The following is a 23226-nucleotide window of genomic DNA, read 5'->3' as shown; positions in this document are numbered from 1 at the left end:
ACCAAGTCTACTGAGTGCTGTCAAAGATCTCCACACAGACACTGAGATCAAAGTTAGACTAGATTCAAGCAGTATGTTATCCAGTTGAATAAGAACGTATTGTGGTGTCAAGCAGGGCTGCTCTTTAGCCTCAATCATCTTTAATCTTTTCATCTCAGTGGTGGAGACTATTTAGAAGCCATCAATTTGTTTCCACCGATGATTAATGGTCATCACGTGAACTGGACACTTTATGCAGATGACCTAGTCCTTTTGAACACAACACCCATAGGGCTACAACGTAAATTATTTGCAATGGAGAAGTTGGAGAGAATGGTCTCTGTATTAAACCTAATAAATCAGAGATACTTATATTACGAGATCTCAGGAGAAATGGAGGCACTCAGAGTAAGAACTTTAAATGGTGGCCAGAGAAAGAACACATTAGGCTGGTAACCACCACATGCTATCTTGGCTTGTAGTTAAGTTCCAGTCTAAATGATGCACCAGGGACTGAAAAAACCAAAGCTAAATGTAAAAAATTAGCTATTCAAGCTTCCATAGTGAATACAAAATTTGGAAAGTTCTCGTTGCGTCCCGCACTGAACTTCTACAAACAGAAAGCGGTTCCGACAATGATACATGGAGCTGAATTTGCGCTGGGCAGTAACGCGGGTCTCTTATCGACCTTCGAGAACATTTTTTGGACAAGGGTCCTATGATTGCCGAAAGGAGTTCCTACGGCTTGCATAAGATATGAACTGGGGTTGGTAGCCATAAATGCAAGAATAATTCGGAACACCATAAATTTGTATCGAAAAATGGTCTCAGAACCTGTAACTGCACAGTTCGAACTATTTAAGGACTTTGGTGATGGGCCTAAAGATTCAATTCTATGTCAAGACCGTAGGCTCCCATTATTCTTCTCTTTCTTTTATTCGACAATAAAGAAAAAGCTCAGCAGCAAGATATTTGTGCACCAACTGTGAATGTGCCATGATAATGTGCAGAAAACGGGTGCACCAAATATATATAAGCATAGCAATATAACAGTATATATAACAGTAACATCATAACATAAAAGGTAAGAGTCTCTGAAGGAACTACATTTCCCAGGGAGCTTAGCTCCAGTTCATTCAACACGTGACCTAGTACACCAATAGTAGTTCAGATCCCCTGCATAAACAGTCCTAAACATGATGACACTTCCTCTTTCTTTGCTGCTCACAGCAAGAGACAAGTACTTCATGTTTAGCACTGCTTATGTCATGATTTTATAATTTAAAATATAACGTTGCAAAATTTCATATATAGGTTTACTGCATGGTTATAGACTTATACGAATTTTACTTTCAATATTTATTTTATGTTGAGCTCCGACACCAGTCCTCTGGCCTCGGAGACCGCTTAATGTGAAGCTCTGCTTCACGCGGTCACAGCTGACCAGCTGTTATTTAATCCGCTCGTCGAGCAGATCCCTCGACGTACTCGCGCCTGCTTCCCCGCAGCTTCGTTGCGCTCCTGAAGCACCGGAAGTCTGGCGCTGCCTAGTCGGAGCACGCTGCACCGCCTGCAGGCCGCCAGGGGAGCTCCTGGTATAACAGCTTCTTGCAGCTTGTCCGACAAGAACAAGTGTTTCTTCTCACGGGTTTTTTCACCGCGGATAGATCAAAGAAATCTCCTATTCAGCATATTAGGAACAGTTACAAAGCTGAACTGAAATAAGATTACTGGGCAGTGAGAGAAGGCGTTCAGAAGCCCAGAAAAAAATAATAATAAATAAATAAATAAAGTGAGTAAGGTGCATTTATTTTATAATGGCAGAACAGTACTCGCCTCAATCAGATCAGGCTTGGTCTGAGGCTGAAGGAGATCCCTGTTACATAGATGAAGTGGCAATGGCTAATAGTTTACAGAAGGTCCTGGGATCCTCAGTGGAGACCAGTGTTAAGAAAGCTGTAACGGATATGCTCATTCCCATACAAAATCGCCTAGACTCTATGGCGGAGCATTTCAGAGGGACCTCCCCTCCTGGGAGGAGGAGAACACAGAAAAGGAAGCACCTTACCAAAGGGGGGGATGTACACCGGCTCGCAAGAGTAAAAGCTCTACGACCCCCCCCCCCCCCCCGAGCCAGCCATCTAATGCCACAGCTGCCGTAACGGACGCCTTCTCAAGGCTGAAACAAGCCTTCATGAACAAGAAGGTAACCTCTTCCCATCAACCCTCTTACCCCGAGGAGGAAATCAGGGGAAATAGACCCTCAAGCCCGGAGGGATATGGACATGGCTCGGAAGAAGATCATAATAAGAACGTCTACGACGCTGATCTTTCCCACTCCTCTTCAGATGAGGAATTTCATTTAGAGGATTCAAAACCCTCTGCGTCAGGGATTGCGGCAGACCCCATCCCTAAAGACACAACCGGGACCAAACCTTCTACTGAAGGTATGTTTACCCCGAAAGACTTAATACACCCCAGGTCCACTGACTGGGAACCATCTTCCAAGACATCGAGTTACATCCATTTTAGGCTGCGCAAGCCACTCAAAGAAGTTCGGGCCAGACTACGTGCTGAATGTCCACGACCAGACATTGCGGAAAAAGTAGCTCTGACTCCAGAGCTTGATTCTAAAATGATTACCTTTCTAGGTAAAAACATTAAAGACCCAAGGAAGAGTATTGATTGCGCCTGGAAGGCCTGCCAGCATAAAGTACTGGACATAGCAGGTCCACTAGCAAAAATCTCCGATCTTGCAAATGCAGCCATCACCTCATCGGACCCCATCGACCCAGTGATACTGTCCGGTTGGGTCCAAAGGGCTATTTGCCTCTTGGGCAACGCCAGTTGCGCCATCTCAACAGAGCGACGGAAAGGCATCCTATACAAAATAGATGCCAAATTAACCGAACTGGCAGACACAGAATCCGGCCCAACTGCGCAAGGCCAGCTTTTCGGAGATCCTTTTATGAAGGAGATGACAAAATTCGTCGGGACATTCACAGCGTTGGAAAAAGCACAGGCTTCAATAAAAAGAGTATTTGCAACCAAGGTTTTCTCCAGATCCGGACGAGGAAGAGGTCGCTCTTCCGGCCATTACTTCTTCGACAAGAGACCGCAACAATCCAGAGGCTAATTCCTGGCAAGAACGCCCGAAAAATTCTTCCCCTCGAGAGGTCGTGGAAGAGGGAGTACCTGGAGGAGAGCGGCTAGATACCCAGCCCAGCCCAGCAACAACCTACAGGTCAGTGTACTGATAACTGCGCCAGCGCCACTAACACCTATATGAGGGAGGTTAAGGATGTTTGCAAATGCTTGGGATACCTTATCGGGAGACGCCTGGATAAGGGACACAGCTCGGGGTCTACGCCTAGAGTTTTTCACGCAGCCCATTCAGACATGTGGGCCCGCTCCCATAGTAATGTCTCTATCAGATCAAACCGCCTTAGACAGCGAAATACTCAGTCTCCATCAGAAGCAAGCGATTCGCCCTGCGCAAGTCAGGGAGGCTTCTTCAGTCCCATATTTCTGGTACGCAGGAATCAAAAAGTGCGCCCAGTCATAAACCTCAGAGCGCTCAACAAATTCATCCTTTACCACCATTTCAAAATGGAAGGTATACACATGCTCAGATCTTCTGAGACCAAACGACTGGCTTATGCACCTAGACTTAAAAGACGCTTACTTCGCAGTGCCGATTCATCAAGCACACATCAGTTACCCCAGATTCTCCTGGAGAAATCGAGATTGGGAATTCACAAGTCTCCCCTTCGGACTCTCTTCGGCGCCTTGGGTCTTCACCAAACTCTTAAGACCTGTAGCAGCTCAATTAAGAGAGCAAGGTGTCCGTCTCATAATTCATCTAGACATCATTATTTTCATGGCCCACTCACAGGAGTTAGTTCAGAAACAAACCGAAATGGTAATAAACTTGCTACACAGCCTCGGTTTTCTCATAAACTGGGAGAAGTCAGTTCTACTTCCATCCAAAAAGATGGAATTACTGGGATTCATAGTGGATACACAGAATTCTCAACTTCAACTCCCATCAGCCAAGATTCACTCTACCAAAAGAGAGATACGCAGACTCTTACAGAAGAACATGTTCTCTCTTCGAGAACTAGCAAGAGTGATAGGACTACTTTCATCTTCCATTCAAGCAATATTTCCTGGCCCTCTTCACTATCGAGAACTGCAAAGACTAAAAGGCCAACACTTAAGGCAAAGCCTTTCTTATTCTCAACTCCTGACACTGTCTCCTCAAGCGAGGACAGAGCTCAACTGGTGGCTCAGTCACATGGAAGCCTGGAACGGCAGAGCCATCTTCGGCTCCGCTCCAGATATTATCGAGTCGGATGCCAGTCGCTCCAGTTGGGGAGCGAGATGCGGTTCCATAGCCACGGGAGGGACTTGGTCCCCTCAAGAGCTGGACCTTCATATCAATTGTCTAGAGCTTCTTGCAGGTTCCTTTGCAGTGCGCCCTTTTGCCAAAGACAAAGCGAGTTGCTGTATTTTACTAAAGATGGACAACATCTCAGCGGTAAGATACATCAACCATCTGGGCGGCACCAAGTCGAGACCCCTAGCAGAATTAGCCAAGGACTTCTGACATTTCTGTCTGGATCATGGATCATCAGATTTCAGTTACAGCGGAGTACCTTCCCGGCCTCTCAAATGTAGTAGCGGACTGGTACTCCCGCCACTCGACAGATTACAGCGATTGGAGAATCAACAGAGGTTTTCCTCCGCCTTCAGGAGATCTGGGGTCCAATGTCCATAGACCTCTTTGCTTCCAGACTCGACTCCCAACTACCAACGTTCTACAACTGGAGGCCGGACCAGACAGCAGCTGCAACAGGCGCATTCCTGCAGTCATGGTCCCAGGGAATACTGTATGCCTTTCCTCCTTTCACTATGATAGCGAGGACCCTGGCGAAGGCCCGTCAGGAGCATGCGAATCTGATCCTTATAGTGCCGGTCTGGACATCTCAGACCTGGTATCCAGTTCTTCTGGAACTTTCTTCGGATTCTCCAATCCTACTACCCCAGTTTCCGGATCTCCTATTAGATCCATCAGGACAGCGTCATCCTCTCCTCCTCAGCGGATCTCTGACCTTAGCGGCCTGGAGGATTTCAGGTCAAGATGGAGAGTCACAGGCATGTCTCACAAAGCGATCAACCTTACCGAAGAGAGCTGGGCTCCTAGTACCCGGAAGAGATATTCCAACTCTTGGAGCATCTGGAGCTCCTGGTGTCGTGAGAAAGGATTACATCCAATTTCAGCTCCTGTAGAAGAGATTTTTAATTTTCTAGCATCCCTAGTGGAAAAAAGGGCTCGCCTACAGGTCTGTGAACGCCTACCGTTCAGCAATTTCCGCAGGTCATGACCTTATCCAAGGAGTACCAGCAGGAGAACACCAACTCGTCTGCAGGTTGCTCAAGGGTGTAAGGCTTACCGTCCCACCTTCAGCTCGCTATGACAAGCTTTGGGACGTTAAAGGAATGGTTCGGTCAACATTTTTTATTGCCCCTACGGGTCGGCCATGTGTTTTTAAGCCTAAGTCGCTCGATTTTAGAAAAATTTCCTATGGGCCTTACCCGAGTTATCGTCCATCAAACGCACGTGAAAACAGGCATCAGGGAGCTGCCATTTTGTGATAATCCTATCATTTCCCCCATCGCCCTGGCTGACCTGCTTTTGCGGCACTAAATCATATCCCCCCGCCCCTGAGCTTGTCATCAGCAGACGCGTACCGCCCATTTCACAACGCCAAAGCACGTCTCGTGTCAATATTCACTGCGCTTCAGCTAATGACGTGTCGCCATTGAAATGGCAGGACGCCTCTTTCCTCAATAAGTATAAACAGACCGTTTCACAACACACAGCAGCAGATTTTCGATTCCATTCCTCTCTCTGTGTTAGAGTATTCTGTGACTCGTTTCTGTGCTCTGGTCAGCTACCTTCATTGCTTGTAGCCCGTGTGAACAGATACCAGTACCACCGCTATAAATTATTTTAGTTTGTTTAACACACAATGGTTACAATAATGCCCTACATGTACGAGCCCGAGTATACCGAGGAGGAACAACTGGAAAGGGAAACATGCGAAAACTATGGGTCTTCAAACGGCAGTTGGGAGGACGATTCAGCAGCTGAAGAGCAAATAATAAAACAAACAAACAATAAATCTCGCTTTCAACTCAACTCCTCAGGTACTTTATACTTTCCCTGACCTTCCCCAAAAAATGAAAAGTCTCAATAGCTATGGTTCTTTGGGGCCTCAGAGCTCGCAGACGAGGACAAAATTGGGGGCCTTAGAACGCGCCAAGCGAGCCGTTGCAGATGGGAGAGAAGCCAGTTCGCATTTGCACATTGAGGCGCACTACATAGATGGATTCGAAACTTCAAGTTCTCACAGATGGCTTTAATACGGGATGTTGCAAAGAAAGAATGTATGCTCATTTCTAGTGAAGGTCAGTGGCTTTGATTTTCAGCTCGCGCCCTGAAGAGGGCCACAACTCGCACTGGCAGTATAAGGTTCTATTGCTTTTTGACCTTGAGAGACAGTGACCATGCCGAAAGAACTTCATTTGAAAGGGGTGTGGGGGATGCAATAACGTAAGAGACGAAAAGGCAGAAAATTCTTAAACTAGACCGAGTTTCATGTTAGTTCAGTATAAGAAAAATCGTTGTCTAGAGCACAGTGGGATTTACGGACTGCATTACGCAGAGACACAATGGAAATTGCAAATATAATGTAAGTAACTCTTTAGGTGCTTTTATACCGGAATGAAGAATTAATGAATGGATGCATGAATAAATGAATGAATGAAGAGCTTTGAAAACGTTTGTGGGATCGTCCTTGTAGCGGGCACATGGGCATGCAGGTCCACATTCCGCCCGCATGTAGACAAAAAGTCGTTTCTCATTGTGTACTAACCTCGATTTATTTTGTTAGTTTTTGCATTGATTCTAGAGCCGAACATACTCCATTGCACTATCCTTGAAAGCAAATAGTTTCAGCTAGACCGTAATAAATAAAATGAATAATATTAATAAAGAGACCAATTATAAATTTTATGTTTTCAAAACAGGTATATACTGCCCTTTTTCCACTGCCACCAGTTTCAGACCCCGGCAGATGGTTTCTTTAATGTAAACAACTGCACCATTCTGATGATCTTATGGGACGATCGCCAAGGGCCCATATGCCCTTACGTGGTACTAACGGCTAGAAGCAACATATCAACCTTTACGCTGGCCTAGTGCCTACTTGATGGAACAGCCTTGCGGTTCAACGTGCGACCAAAGTGCTTCTTTGAACGAAAACCAACACCATGTGTACCATAAAGGAACAACGCGTAACTCACGATAAAGTTTTACGGATTTGCGGATAGAGATAAACGAAAATAAATGACTTTCGGAGTTCATATGGCAATTGCTGAATATTCTATAAACATTTAATGTCAAATAAATGTACTTGACCAAATTTACCGTGTTGCGGTTTGATTTTAAAGTACAGTTTCACATTCCGAATTGTGGCGCGCTTGTGTTGTGAGCTGATCTGTGTTGGTTTCCGGGTTCTGTGTGAAGTCGCGTAGAAGACGACTGGGAGCGTTTGCCTACGCAGCAAAGAAACGTCACGGAGAAAGGCGGGGAATATGAATGTTTTGATAATGTCAGGCTCAGGGGCGGGGGATATGATTTAGTGCCGCAAAAGCAGGTCAGCCAGGGCGATGGGGGAAATGATAGCATTATCACAAAATGGCAGCTCCCTGATGCCTGTTTTCGCGTGCGTTTAATGGACGAAAACTCGGGTAAGGTCCAAAGGAAATTTTTCTAAAATCGAGCGACCTAGGCTTAAAAACACATTACCGACCCGTAGGGGCAATAACATTTTTTGACCGAACCATTCCTTTAATAAAGTACTGAACCTTTTTCTGTCATGGCCTCGTAACGAAGAACTATCACGTACGGCCCTATCTGGCAAACTCACTACTCTACTCTGCTTGGTATCCTGCAGGAGAGTCTCGGACATCAGAGCTCTAGATCCAGCAGGACGCTAGCTCAAGCAGGGATAGACACCGAGCACTTCAGAGCCCACTCCGTTAGAGGAGCCATGGCCTCCAAAGCCTTTCAGGCAGGAGTTCGCCTAAAAGATATCATGAGGATGGCAGACTGGGCAAGTGAATCAGTATTCAAACAATTCTACCTAAAACCGGTAGATCAGCCGGCATCCATTGTGGTAAGTAAGCTTTAAACAAGCATAATGGGAGCCTCCGGTCTTGACATAGAATAAAGATTTTCCATAATAACTTACTAGAAGAACAAGTTTCTTCTTACCTTGTAACGTTCTTTCGATGGGATGTTCCTCCGACGTATTCCTTATCTTAGATATCTCCTTCCAGCTCTGCTGGCCTCGGAAAATTTTTCTCTAGAGGGCCCTGCGCGTCGACGTCCGCCGAGTCGATGTCCCTCGACAGCCGTCGTATCGACGTCGACGTCATCCTGCCTACAAAGGCCGCCCGCAGCGTCCGTTGCTCAGTTCCGTTTTGTAGCCCACAGTATTTCTGTCTGGACTAGACTAATAACCCTGAAGGAGCGTAAGCTGCAAAAAAAAACAACAGGGTAAATTAAAGCTCGAAGAGCCAGAGTGGCAATTGCCTTCCCAAACCGTAGGGAAATACTGATACACAGGGAACGGTTTTCTGGGGAAAAAGATTCATCAACTTGCCGGTGAGGGCAAGACCAAACAACTAATGATATTTTTGTTAACCATGGTCCTTTTTCCCTCACGTGCACAGGTCTTGCCACTTTCTTTCCCTCCACCATGGGGTTGACTTGTCTATGTTGTTTAGCCACCATTACAGTGGCGCTCTTTGCTCTGAATTGGCGAGCACCTTGTCTTTGGTAGCATTCATTTGCCTTGTAACAGGTTTTTTAGCTGCACTTTGGATGCACCACTGTTGCAATATTGCAGTTAGAGGCTTATTCATGCACTCTCTGCAATTATGTCTTTTGTGTCTCCTATTCCAGGATCCCTCTGCAGCCTGTTATTGCTGCCCTACTAAGAGGACAGTCGCTACTCAGCAGCATATGAAAATCGATCTTGTCCTGAAGAAGATGGTCGTTAATCACCCTTGAACCATCGAAACCGGTCGATCTCACCTGTTGTGGCCTCACCACAACATTTTATGATACCCCCAATACCAACAGGGGTTACTGCATGTAATTGAGAGAAAACCCCACAACAACATGGGTTTTCCCATCCCATAACAAGTGGGACAGTGCATTTTTTAGTGATATTTTGATATCACCTCACCCACCCTCTGGGCAACCACCCTTTTGCAAGGAACTTTCCAGTTATCAATGCTAAAATAAAAATTACATGACTATTCCGATGCCTCAATCTCTGCACTTGTGACGGCTAGCTGCTTAGATTTAAGAATCCGAGATTTAATTCCCCTCTCGCACTCCCCGGAGCGTAAGCTGCAACAACAAGGGAAGTAGAACTGCGGGGATGGATGGGAGGGTCGATAAGGAATAGGTCAGAGGAATATCCCATCGAAAAAATGTTACAAGGTAAGAAGTAACTTGTTCTTCGAAGGGATTGTGTCCTCCGACGTATTCCTTATCTTAGATAGGCTCCCATAGCAGTATTCTATTATTGGAGGTGGGAGTGCTGACTTCATGCTGCCTTCTATTGATGAATAGAGTGCAATACAGCCCTTCCAAACCTAGTCTCTTGACTGGAGGAGGAATCCAATTTGTAAAATCGTGTAAAGGTATGGACGGATGACCATGTGGCGGCCGCACAAATGTCTTTAACCGGCACTCCTCTTTTGAGGGCCGATGAAGCTGCAATACCTCTGGTCGAATGAGCCCTAAGGTTTTGAGGGGGCTCTTTTCCTGCCAGTTTATAACATTCCAAAATGGCTAGAATGATGCATCTGGAAATGGTCTGCTTAGTTATTGGTAACCCCAGCTTGTGACCTGTGTAGCCTACAAACAGCTGGTCTGCTTGTCTTATCCTGGCCAGTCTACTGATGTAAAAACTTAAAGCCCTTCTAGGGTCCAGCCTGTGTAACCTCTCTTCCTCTTTCCCCGGATGAGGAGGAGGATAGAAAGATGGCAGGGTAATCTTCTGAGTGATATGGAATTCAGAAACCACCTTTGGGAGGAAATTAGACTTCACTTGCAGGACAACTTTGTCTTTGTGAAAGATTGTATGAGGGGCTTTACAGGAAAGAGCTTGTAACTCGCTCACCCTTCTAGCAGATGTAAGTGCTATTAATAAAACAGTTTTAAGGGTAAGAAATCTTAACGAACAAGAATGGAGTGGTTCGAAAGGTGTGCCCATCAGGAAAGTTAGGACTAAGTTTAAATCCCATAGGGGAACCTGGAATGGTCTTGGCGGATAAACGTTGGTTAACCCCTTTAGAAACTGTATTACCAAGGGTAACTTGAAATAGGATGGTTCTTCCGCAGTGCGCTTAAAGATGGATAGCGCTGCAAGATAGCCCTTAATGGTGCCAACTTGAAGGCCTGAATTCGCCAAATAGAGTAGGAAGGACAAAACCATTGTGTACCACATGAAAAGGGGTCGATATTCTTTTCTCTACACCAGCTGCAAAATCCGTTCCAACGGCAGCGGTATAAAGACTTTGTTGCTGGCCTTCTTGCCGAAAGCTACACCTCCATAACATCATCAGGGAGGTCCCAATCCTTGTACCTCAGCCTTTCAGAAGCCAAGCGTGAAGGTTGAGGATTTTGATGTCCGGATGGAGAACCTGACCTCCCTTCTGTGAGAGTAGGTTCTCTCTGAATGGAAGTCGAATTGGAGGGCAGATGGACAAGTCTAGAAGGTCTGGGTACCACGTTCTCCTGGCCCAATCCGGGGCAATTAGGATCATGGTTTTCCGGAATCTTCTCAACCTCCTGATCATTTGAGGAATGACAGGGACCGGTGGGAACGCATACAGAAGCGGAAACTCCCAGTCCACTATGAACGCGTCTCCCAGAGCTCCTCTCGGGGGAAATTCCCTTGAGCAGAACAGATCGCACTTCCTGTTGACACTGGTGGCGAACAGATCCACCTGAGGGGTTCCCCAAAGGGTGAAGATCTCTTGAAGGACTTCCTGAGCTAGTTCCCACTCGTGGCAGACTGTGCTCTGCCTGCTCAGAGCATCCGCTGTCGAGTTCTTCTCTCCGGCTAGGTGAACTGCCGATAGAGAGATTCCTTCTTGGATTGCCCAAAATCAGAGCTGCATCGCCTCTCTGCACAGGGGTAGTAATCCTACGCCTCCTCTTTTGTTGAGGTAATGCATGGCCACTGTGTTGTCCGTCATTATCAGGACATTCTTCCCTTGTACAGCTGGCAGGAATGCCTTCAGCGCAAGTCTGATGGCCCTCAGCTCTAACAGGTTGATATGTAGTCTGGACTCCGATGGAGACCAACGACCGCTGATGGTCAAGTCGTTGGCGTGGGCTCCCCACCCCGTGAGTGAGGCATCCGTGACTACTGTTATCTCCGGCCAGGGTTGCCAAAACTGTTCTCCTGACAGGCCCACCACTGAAGGTCTCGAGCCACCCTGTCGGGAACCTGAGGAAGATCTGTCATTCTTCCTGAGAATTGTGACCACTGAGTCCTCAGTGCCCACTGGAGGGATCTCATTCTCAGGCGAGCCTCTGGCACTAGGAAAATGCAGGATGCCATGAGGCCTAGCAACCTCAAAAAGTCGAAGGCTGGGAGACGTTGGGCATTTTGGAACTTGGTAACCATCTGTAGAATATCTTGAGCCCTCACCTCTGGTGGCAAGGCTTTTCCCAGGGAAGTGTCCAGGATTGCTCCGATGAACTGGAGTCTCTGCAATGGTATCATTTGTGACTTCTTTAAATTGAGGGAGAAGCCCAGTCTGTGAAGGGAGTGGAAAACGTGATTTAGCTGGATCTGAGCTTGTTCCGAAGATACAGCCCTGATCAACCAATCGTCCAGATAGGGGTAGACGTGAATCCCTTCCCTCCTTAGACTTGCCGCCACTAGCGACATTAACTTGGCGAAGACCCTCAGGGCGGAGGTCAGCCCAAATGGCAGCACTCGAAATTGATAATGAGAGTTGCCAATTGCGAACCTCAGGTATTTCCTGTGTTTGAGATGGATAGGCACATGGAAATAAGCGTCCTGAAGGTCCAGAGATACCAACCAGTCCTGGAACTGAAGGGCCTGAAGGATCTGAGAAAGAGTTACCATCTTGAATTTGTCTTTCCTGAGGAATTTGTTCAATTCTCGCAAGTCCAAGATGGGTCTCAGTCCTCCGTCTTTCTTTGGAATGAGAAAGTAAGGGGAGTACCAGCCCTTGTTCTTTTCCACTACAGGTACCGGTTCTATGGCACCTTTCTCTAGCAGGTCCAAAATTTCCTGCAAGAGGAGCGGATCTGGAGCTTTCTGGGAGCTGATCCCCGGTGGATGACTCTGAGGTATGCGTAGGAGAGGCAGGCAGTAACCTTGGGCAACTGTTTCCAATGCCCAAGCATCTGACGTGATAGCCTGCCATTCCGCCAGATGTCGAGTTAACCTGCCTCCTACAGGTGTCCTCTGAGGGAAGTCCTCAGAGTGGTTTTGGGGCGGCTGATGCAGATTCCGATGGTAAAGAGGCACCTGCTGTTGCTGCGGCTTTTGAATATCTACCCCGTCCACCTCGGGTAGTTCTTCTTTGTCCCCTTTGAGCCGGTCGTCCTCTACCTCTTCCGAATGCGGAGTAGAAGCGAAAGGACTTGCCCCTCGCAGAGGTTCCTGTGGGACGAAAAGGAGTCTGACCGATTGCAGCTCCTAGGGATTTTGCTGCTGCTTTTGATGTTTGCAGTTTTTCTAAACTGTCATCCGCCTTTTTCCCAAACAAAGAAGAGCCATCGAATGGCATGTTCAAGAGCCTGGCTTGCACATCTGGGGCAAAACCAGACTTTTTCAAGCAAGCGAATCTCCTGGTTGTTGTACTTGCCGCCATTGCTCTGCTGATACTGTCAGCCGAATCAATGCCCGTCTGGAGGGATTCGCACATAGCGTCTTTACCGTCCTGTATGATATTTAGGAACGCCTTCCTTTCTTCTCCCTCCGGGATGCAGTCAGCTGCCGTAGAAGCACACTCCCAAAGTGTATGGCTGAATCTAGCAAGGGTGCAAGTAGCATTAACAGATTTTAACGCCATGCTACATGCCGAAAAAACTTTCTTTGCCATAGCATCATATTTCTTATCGTCCCTGTCCTGTGGGACGGTAGGGTAAGCAGTCTTGACGTCAGTAGAAGATGCTGCCTGTACCACCAGACTTTCTAGGGATGGGTGTTTTGACAAAAACTCCGGGCCTGCAGAAGATACCCTGTATTTTGTAGACAGTTTTTTATTTACTGCCGGGACGACATCTGGGGTTTCCCAGTTCGTCATAATCTTCCTCTGAAGAGCTTTATGAAAGGGCACTACAGGATCCTCCTGTGGACCTTTGTCAAGAATATCCGGGAGGTCATCTTGTTGGAAAGCCTGTGAAGGTGTTGACCACCCCATAAATTCTGTGATCCTGGCCATTAAGGCTCTATAGGGGGTTTCAGCATGCTCCCCCAGGTCTGGCCTAGCAAACTCCACCTCAGGGGAAGTGTCTAACCCACTTGCCTCATGTAAGGAATCATGAAGATCCTTTAACCTGCGTTCTTCTGAGGATAACTCCTCTCTAACTGGGGTTGCAGGTCCCTGCAACTCAAATGTGTCTTCCTGTTCAGATAGTTCACCCTCTTCCATAATTGAGGACATAGTTCTCAATTGTTCTGAACTCACAAAGGGTGTAAAACCCATTTCCAAGGCAGAGGGCCTCGAAACGTCGATGTCGTTGACGCCGAAGGCTTCCGGCGTGGCGTCGAAATCAAAGGCGGAGGCCTCGAGGACCTCGATAGAATTGGGATTCTGCTCGAGGAAGTCGACAATTTCGACGCCATTGTCATCGAGGACCTGGGGATAGCCACTGGGTGCGTCGTAACCGTGACTTTCCTTGGCGTCGACGCCGGTGTCGGGGATGGCGTTGAGTCGACAGACCCGTGTGTCGAAGGTCCCTTCGACAACGGCGTCGAAGACACCGACCTCGGCGTCGACGGAACCTTCGTCGATGGCGTCGACGGAACCTTCGAAGAAGGTTTTGAGGTCATAGCTTTACTCGAGGGTTCGTGACACCCTCGAGAAGCTTCCTTCGCCGGGTACTGCGACTCGCAGCGTTTTTGACCTAAGGGTCTTTCGACCAGAGCATCGCTCTCGGCAGTCTTCGAGGGGGGTCGAGGCCGCTTTCTCGAAGACGCTCATCATATTTTTGCGGAATTCCTCCCATTCAGCCCAGGAACTATGTTTCGTGAGGCAAGGGATTCTCTTTGGAGAAACAGAGGAAGAGGAGGACGGAGAAGGGGATCTTCGACATCTCCTCTTCGAGTGCTCCGATCTCGAGGAGTGATGGGACCCACTCCGAGACCTGGAGCGCGAATGGTGACAAGGAGACGAATGTCTCGACTTCGTCGAGGAAGAAGAAGCTTTTAAAGTCTTACCTTTCTCCAGCTTCCCCCTACGCTCCTTCAGGGCCTTAGCTGTCATGGACATACAGTCCTCGCACTCCGAACAATGGTGATCAGCTCCCAAACACCACAGACAAACTCTGTGAGGGTCAGTCAGCGACATCTTTTTCCCACAATCTCGGCATTTTTTGAAGCCGGACTGAGGGGTCGTCGGTTCCGACGAGGAAGCCATCGAGTACGGATCGAATATCTCGAGGTAAATAGGATAAATTGTCTACAAAACTGAGCAACGGTATTCCGAGGCACTGAGCAAGCGCGGAAAAACGGAACTGAGCAACGGACGCTGCGCGCGGCCTTTATAGGCAGGATGATGTTGATACGGCGGCTGTCGAGGGACATCGACTCGGCGGATGTCGACGCGCAGCGCCCTCTAGAGAAACATTTTCCGAGGCTAGCAGAGCTGGAAGGAGATATCTAAGATAAGGAATACGTCGGAGGACACAATCCCTTCGAAAGTCTTAATTCTATTAAAGACTCAAAGGCGAGCATTATCCCACTCGGCGAGAAAATAACAGAATGCTACTTGATGGCGATTAAATATGTAATGAAAAGATTAATGTTCTGAAATGTACATGTACTCTATCGGAATAACTCCACGATTTTCTCCCACCCTGATAAGGGATCTAGTGTTGTCATCTACAAGAGACTAATTTTTCCTTTTCTTTGACAGCGCCTACAGACAAGTCCGCCTGATCACGGCCCGACACAAGTTCTTATTCAAGTTGGCTACAGTTATCTTCTACTATGAACAGCCAAGTTCGCAGCCTAGAAAGAGGAAGTGTCATCATGTTTAGGACTGTTTATGCAGGGGATCTGAACTACTATTGGTGGACTAGGTCACATGTTGATGGCCTCTAAATGAACTGGAGCTAAGCTCCCTGGGAAATGTAGTTCCTTCAGAGACTCTTACCTTTTATTTTATGATGTTACTGTTATATTACTGTTATATTGCTATGCTTATTATATATATTTGGTGCACCTGTTTTCTGCACATTACTCATAGTACATTCACATTTGGTGCACAAATATCTTGCTGCTGAGCTTTTTCTTTATTGTCGAATAAAAGAAAGAAGTATAATGCTCGCCTCTGAGTCTTTAATAGAATTAAGACTTTCTAGCAGGTTATTATGGAAAGTCTTTAGTCTAGCCACATGGACTGCCCGCTGCGAAGAAATTTTGGGTGACCTAGATACTTCGTCATGTATTAAAAACCAATCCAGATAGTGTTAAATTAAAACCATGGAAGCTTAACTGGATAAACACCTGTTCTGAACGAAAGAAACATAGGGTTATGCAATCAGTCCCAGCTGAGGCAAAAAGCATGAACACGATTCCAAAATATCTGGAGAAATTTCCGGATAGATACAGAAGGTTGCTCTTTATGAAATTCCGACTAAACCTATTTAAAACTAAAGAGGTTATGTATCTCTGGTCTAGTGACGAACGCATAGATTTAAACTGTCCGCTGTGCAAAAAACATGATGAAAGCTTGAAGCACTTAATATTGTTTTGCCCAGCCCTGCAAGGTGAAAGAACTAAACAATTGGGCTTCGTTCTAAAAGAAAGAGTCACTAAACGCTGAAGAATGGTGGTCACTATGTTTCAGCGTATCTGACAATAAAAAAATTAACACTTTACTTTTTTTCTAGAGGTCATTATGAGAATGTTCCAAGATCTCAACACATAGTGTAATTCTGCTTTCTCTCTCATTTATTTATTTATTTATTTATTTATTTGAACGGATGTGATTTAATGTAATTAATGGAAATGATCAAATTGGGCTCATTTTTTTTAAGGTTTGTAACAAACCAAATAAAAATGTAATAAAAAAAAAATACACAAATCAGTGGTATTAGCTAAAGGTTCAGCCTTTTGAAAAACACTCCAGGAGGCAAGTGGGCCCCACGTAAAATGCCAGTGATCAGATAAGTACCTTCACAAGTAACTTTAGTGGAGTTTGTCGTAATGTTACCCATAGGAATTAACAGGACACATCCAATACACATGTTCTGGGGAAAAGAAGGTAAGTGTCTGCGGTCAAAGTTACATCCAACACCAGAGGACATTGGCAAAGTCCCCCCTTTGACAGCTCCAGGTGCCCCATTTGAGACGCAGAAATGATGGAATCTATCGGGATTGAGGCCAATAAGTGAATGGTGAGCAGAAGTAGGGAAGGGAAAGGGGGGCAGCAGTAACCCATTCCTACAACATGGAGCACCTGATCTGAAATCTAAAATATGACCTACCAGTCAAGAAACCAAGGGGCAGTACTCGCCATGCCAGATTCTGAAACAATTGCTCAGAACAGCGAAAGAACACTGAACACAATACCTTTTTACAGAGAGATTTAATGGATCCAGTAACCAGGGACTTTCACCCCAGAACAGCAACAGCAGACGACCAAAAAGAAGAAGAATCTGCCTTTCCATTACGGTGGCCCCACCATCAAACGTAACATAGAAGACACCAGGACCATGCAGACATATGAAGCAGCAGATCTGTGCTGCTTCAATGGCAAAATCGAGAAGCCAACCAGCACAAACCCGACCCATGGCAAAAGTAACAGTGGAGGTGACACAAGACAATTCAGACGAAGAACAGAGGCAGGGTAGTGGTGCCCCACCAACATTCTGAACAACATAAAGCTTCCCATTTTACCCTGATGGTCCTAAACAGTAGGAAGACTGTGATATAACTTCCCAAAAACAATCCCTGCATGGGATAGCTGATCTAGCCAGTGTGGAGGACCAGAAGAACAGTGCCAAAGAGCCTTAGGATGTCCAGCAGCTAAAAGACGAAACCCGAGCAAAAGACCAAGAGCCCAGGACTCAACCAGTGTGGTCAATTATATGGCAAATCCTTGGATGATTCAGTTAAGAAACCAACAGAATTGAGGAATGCACAGGGTTTCCCCTGTATATTGGCTTTCACTCATGGGCTGGCCTAAGTCAGCACCCCAATCACACCAGGCAGAAAAGGTTTTTGGTGGCCAGGTAAATCAGTCAGGCCTTAAGCACTCTCCAAACACTCAGGTCCACACATAGTTTGTGCATTAGCTGTCTGGGGCAGAAAACCAGAGGTCAAAACCAGTCCAAACCACAACTGGGCTCAAAGTAAGCCCATGCGTTCACACCAGCCATTGCCGCCCAGCCTTATTGTTCCCAAAAACAAAAGGATGTGCCAAAACAAAAATGGCAGAAAGTACTGCAACGGCTACCATACTGGTACATTGTGCTACAATTGCAGCAAAACCAGCTGTACTCCTGGTCAAGTGAAAACTACATTTCAGATTACTACTCCACAACACTATTGTAGGGTGATCTAATCATCATAGGGCCATAGTGTGGTCCGTTAGGGAGACATATGGGCTCTGATAGGACATGAAAAAGGGTTGCAATGGCAGAAGGGCATCAGGAGAATGCCTCTGACCACAACAATAAGGTCCGACATCTTAGAAAACAAGGGGGGAAAGGCAAAACCTCCAACTCAGGCACAGCATGTAAGAGTATTACTTTTCTTTTACTCTCTGCCACTCTAATGTGCTCAGGGTTCAAGGTCAGTACACTTGTGGCTTATAAAAGATCTCCAGCCAATGAGGACTCCCAAACTTCCAAACTTCAATCCGCATTGCAGACACTTTAGAAGTTCCAGAAATCCCTGATCTCACAGTATTTTAAGTACCCGAGGCTCGGTGGTAAGGTGATGATTGACATTGAAGAAAAATGTTTATTCCCGCTGTAGATGTTCAAAGGTGTTGCTTCATCTCAGTGTGAAGCACTCATTAAGCAAAAGGTGGCCAAACACAAATGTCGATGTTCGCTGTGGCAGAAATGTTCCCAGGTCTTCCAAAGTCACTGGAATAAAGTCAACGTTTCACTACTCTTACCCCCTTCGGCTTCACTGCAACTTTGGGCACTGCAAGGAAAGGAGTTTACAGTAGTGGTCAACAAGAGGGACATCATCCAGGAACTGAGGCTCCTCCTAACCCTTTGCCGCCATCAGTCCTTGGACTCCATCCCCAAGGTAACAGGCTGCAAAGGCACTTCCTATTTAATGAAGGTGTATTACCCTACCTGCTTGCAACCTAGTAGAAGGGTTAGTCCAGCTTCATTTCAGTTCACAGTCGGTTTAGTAACATGAAAGTTTTGGAAGCTTTCAAACTGTTTTCGAAAATCATGTCTACTTTACTGATAGAAGCTATTGAATAGCTCTCTCCCATTGTGTAATTTAATGTTAAAGAGTGACATGCTTGAAAAACGTCAATGCAAGCCTACTCACATTTGTATGCATATACTATTCATTAACATCATGTACATTAGCAAATGAATGCTTGCATTAACTTGGATTTTACATCTCTTATCCATCCATGCTTGGCGTATCCAGAGGAGCTCATTTGTGTGTGTGCACCGGTTTGTCTGCCTTTCCTTGTTTAAGCCTTGTAACCATCTTTAGAAAAGCAAACTAGCATTTCAAGCACCTGAGATGTCCTAACACATTCAACAAGAGGCTTGTACGGCAAGGAGACAATGTAATTTGTACAATGAGAAGACACATACGCACAACTATACAGATGCACACAAAACGCACAGTCATCTCTAGCTTCTACCTAGCTGGAGGGTAGGCTGCCTGAGCAGGAAACATTAACGTAACTTGTGAACCTGCTCTAAGAACCAATGATTTGGAATAAATTATCCAAATTATGGTATTTTAATTAATAGATTAGGTTGCATGTGGAGTCTAACCTTTAATAATGCAAATTACAATTGGAGTCAAAAAACACTTATTTGAACACCATCCAACATTTAACTACCGATTAAAATTAAGTGTATTCTTTTAGCACCACTTCATTGGGACTGCACCGATTTACTTAAATGGACCAACATTTCACTGCATTTTCAATTAACTTTCAATAAGACTATAAAGCTACGCAATATCTGAGCCTTAATATCCTAAAGAGGGTAAACGGGAGGGGAGAAAGTTTACTAAAAGCCGGTAATTACAAAATAAGCTCTGCACATTTAAGAAAGCTACATTATGGCCTCTTACCTCATCTATTTCTTTGATCCATCGGTCAATGCCATCAAACGACCAACGATTTGTAATGTCATACACCAAGAGGATTCCCTGTAGAAAAATTAAAGACATTATATTTAGCTTTTGCACGCCTTTGTTCTACAGGTCTGCCATGCCATAAATGCATTTTATGTTTTCGGTACACCTTATGCATTCTAGACCTTTTATTACACCTTTTATACACTGTATGCCTTACAGGCCTTTCAATGCATCTTTTGCGACTCCCGGGATCTAAAAGCACACATTGTACCCTAGAACAAGGTGCAAAGCTTGCACTTGCTACTACCCATTGGCTAGTGAGATTTGACTCTTGCCGATTAAGAAATGGTGTGCTGCATATGTACAGAATTGGGATGGCAAGAGACTAATGGCTGGCTAGTAGCTTGCTACTTGAATGTTTGCCCCTGCCCTAGAATGTCTGGTTACACCCCTCTACGTCTAAGGATGCCTACCATGTCTTCAAATGCACTTCTGTGCCCTTTTAACCATCGCATTTCTTATAAATGCACAGAGGCATAAGATGCATACAAAGCTCCAACGAGCTAAATAGGTATTTTATGCCCCTTATGCTTTTAATGACCTTCTATGCCGTTTAGTGGCTCTTTATATCTTGTATGCAGTTCTAGGTCTTGTATTCCCTTTCATGCCTTGGTTTACCTTCATAGCGCCTGCATGCATTTCATGTCATGTCATTTAAATGCCCCTTTCCTGCCTTTGTATACCTTTAAAGCTCCTTTCTGCAGTCATGCATTTCAATGTACCTTTACAGTACCAATTCAGTCTCGGTTTACTGTCAAGAAACCAATAACAAGGTAAACTGGAACACCAAGACTGGTCGAAGCACTACAAGGCCATACCAACGACAAATGCTATACAAATGACATGTGATGGTAGTTAAAATGAATCTATTATGAGCAGAATATTTGGACAAGCTTTCTGCATAGTTGAACTGCTGAAAAAACGTGAACAAGCAGATCATTTGTACATTACCCATGTAATATTTTTCCAATTGTAAAAGTCACACTTGAACTCATAGCTAATAGAGGGGAGCAAAGACTTAACATACCCTATGAGAAGGTTAGAAGTCTAATGGAAGTTTAAAGCCATCAAAACAAGAGTGCATTAGATCTTAAAAAGGACTCTTTCAAAATTAGGACGCTATACTAGTCAGTAATTTAATTCACAGGTTATATTGGAGGAAATGAGTACGCTTGAGTGCATAGTTCTTTCTGCAGAGCGAAACTATGCAAACAGCACAAGCAAGGAAAAACAATGCAAAGATGGCTACAAAAGGATACTTGTATTGACTGAAACATGAACAAAAATAGGACACCAATTACCACATCTAGACTTTTTAAACTTCAGTGATTTAGTAGCCAAGACCTTACGGACTAGAATCTGATGTTCAAGGTGTCAACTGCACTTCAGTGGCAGAATCTCTTTCACTCTTTGCAAAACTATATAATGGGGGAGAACTTGCATTTTTGTGGCAGTTTGTAGTGAGGAAAAGATACGACTGATCCTGTGTCATCAGAAAGTACTAATAAGATGATGTGGGAGCAATAAGAGAACCCGTTGACCTGTGGTGCACTGGTCCCCTCATTATATCAATTCCAAACAGAAGAACAAGTTACTTACCCCTGGTAACGTTCTTTCGACTGGATGTTCCTCCAACATATTCCTCATCTTTGACATTGTAGTGTCCAGCTTCAGCTGCTTCGGAAATATTTTGGCAGAGGGCGCCCTCCGTGGATGGCGAGGAGTCTATGTCTCTCGAAGGCCTCCGTCGAGGGTGACGTCATAAGTAGCACGCAAGGTGCCTGTTGTCTCAGTTCGGTTTTTCCCCTCCTCATGTAGCACATATGCCCATAAATCGGGCCTGACCGTACTCAGCCTTGTTGGAACGAAAGCTGTGATAGCATGGGAAATTCTACAGAGTGGTAGGTTGGGAAGGCGATGAGGAAAACGTTGGCGGAACATCCAGTCGAAAGAACGTTACCAGGGGCAAGTAACTTGTTCTTCGAATGGAATGTGTCCTCCAATGTAATCCTCATCTTTGACAGACTCCCAAAGCAGTATCCATGACTGGAGGGTGAAGAATTCTGTACATTGAAATTTATAGGGCAGAGTAAAGCACTGCCTTACCAAAAGCAACATCCCGACCATAGGAAGTATCCAGGGAACAATGCTTAGTAAACGTGTGTATGGAAGACCACGTTGCAGCATCACAGATGTTTTTAACAGGGACACCACTTTGTAGGGCCTTTGACGTAGCCATGCCTCTGGTGGAATGAGCCCGCAGGAGGGTCCTTGCCCACCAATCTATAGCATTCAGAAATAGTGAGGATGATCCATCTAGAAAAGGTCTGTTTAGAAACAGCCTGGCCTAGTTTGTGCCTGGTGTACCCCATAAAGAGCTGGTCGTCCACTCTCACCTTGGACATTCTAGAAATATAAAAGCTTAACGCTCTCGTAGGGTCCAACCTATGAAGCCTTTCCTCTTCCTTACTAGGATGTGGAGGAGTATAGAAGGCATGTAGCACAATTTACTGACTTAAGTGAAAGTCTGAAACTACCTTAGGTAGGAAGGAGGGTCTTAACTCTCAACACAATCCTGTCTTTGTGAAATATAGTAAAGGGTGGCTTGGAAGAAAGTGCCTGCAACTCGCTCACTCTGTGTGCAGATGTTGGAGCAATCAATAGAATAGTCTTAAAGGTCAACAACCTCAACGGACATGAGTGTAAGAATTCAAATGGAGCACCCATCAGAAACTTTAAGACCAAGTTAAGGTCCCAAACCAGAACCTGAAAAGGTGATGGCTGGAACACATTCGAGAACCCTTTTAGAAACTAAGTAAGCAGTGGAATCTTGAAATAAGAGCATTCCTAGGTGAGCGCTTAAAGATTGAGAGCGCTGCTAGGTAACCTTTAATGGTTCCCACCAGAAGACCCTTGTGTGCTAAAGAAAGCAGAGAGGACAAAACATCTGGGGTTGAACATTGAAAAGGATTAACATTCTTTTGTCTGCACCAGTCGCAGAACTTGTTCCAACGGCAACGGTACAGAGACTTTGTTTTTGGCCACCTGGCCAAAAGCAACACCTCCATTACGTCATCCGGGAGGTCCCAATCCTTATACCTCAACATTTCAGAAACCATGCGTGAAGGTTGGTAGTTTTGACCTGTGGACGGAGAACCCAAACTCCCTCTCGCAAGAGAAGATCCTCTCTTTGGGGAAGATGCATTGGAGGACAGATGGACATGTCCAGAAGATCTGGGTACCACGACCTTGTGGCCCAATAAGCTCCTCTCTGGGGAAATTCCCTTGAGCAGTATAGCTTGCACTTCCGGTTGGCACCGGTAGCGAACAGATCCACCTAAGGTGTTCCCCAAAGGGCCAAGATCTCTTGAAGGACTTCCTGAGCTAGTTCCCACTTGTGGGAGACTGCGCTCTGCCTGTTCAGAGCATCCGCCGCCGTGTTCTCCTCTCTCTGGCTAGCTGAACTGCTGCTAGGGAGATTCCTTCTTGAATTGCCCAGTACCAGAGCTGCATTGCCTCTCTCTCTGCACAG

At 45.7% G+C, this 23226-nt stretch overlaps 1 protein-coding gene across 2 annotated transcripts in view; it reads right to left on the bottom strand.

Annotated features, from left to right (window-relative positions):
* The window catches only part of RAB40C (RAB40C, member RAS oncogene family), a 520231-nt gene that overhangs the window by 240295 nt on the left and 256710 nt on the right, over positions 1–23226 (bottom strand). For both annotated transcript variants that reach the window (XM_069646914.1, XM_069646915.1), the window contains exon 5: positions 19629–19706. In XM_069646914.1, coding sequence (XP_069503015.1) covers positions 19629–19706 — 78 coding nt within the window. The remainder of the gene's footprint in view (positions 1–19628; positions 19707–23226) is intronic.

The sequence above is a fragment of the Ambystoma mexicanum genome, chromosome 2q (genome assembly GCF_040938575.1).
Source record: "Ambystoma mexicanum isolate Mex_15411 chromosome 2q, UKY_AmexF1_1, whole genome shotgun sequence".
Lineage (NCBI taxonomy): Eukaryota > Metazoa > Chordata > Amphibia > Caudata > Ambystomatidae > Ambystoma > Ambystoma mexicanum.
The sequence above is the reverse complement of the archived record's forward strand: the minus strand, read 5'-3'. Positions and strand labels throughout refer to the sequence as shown.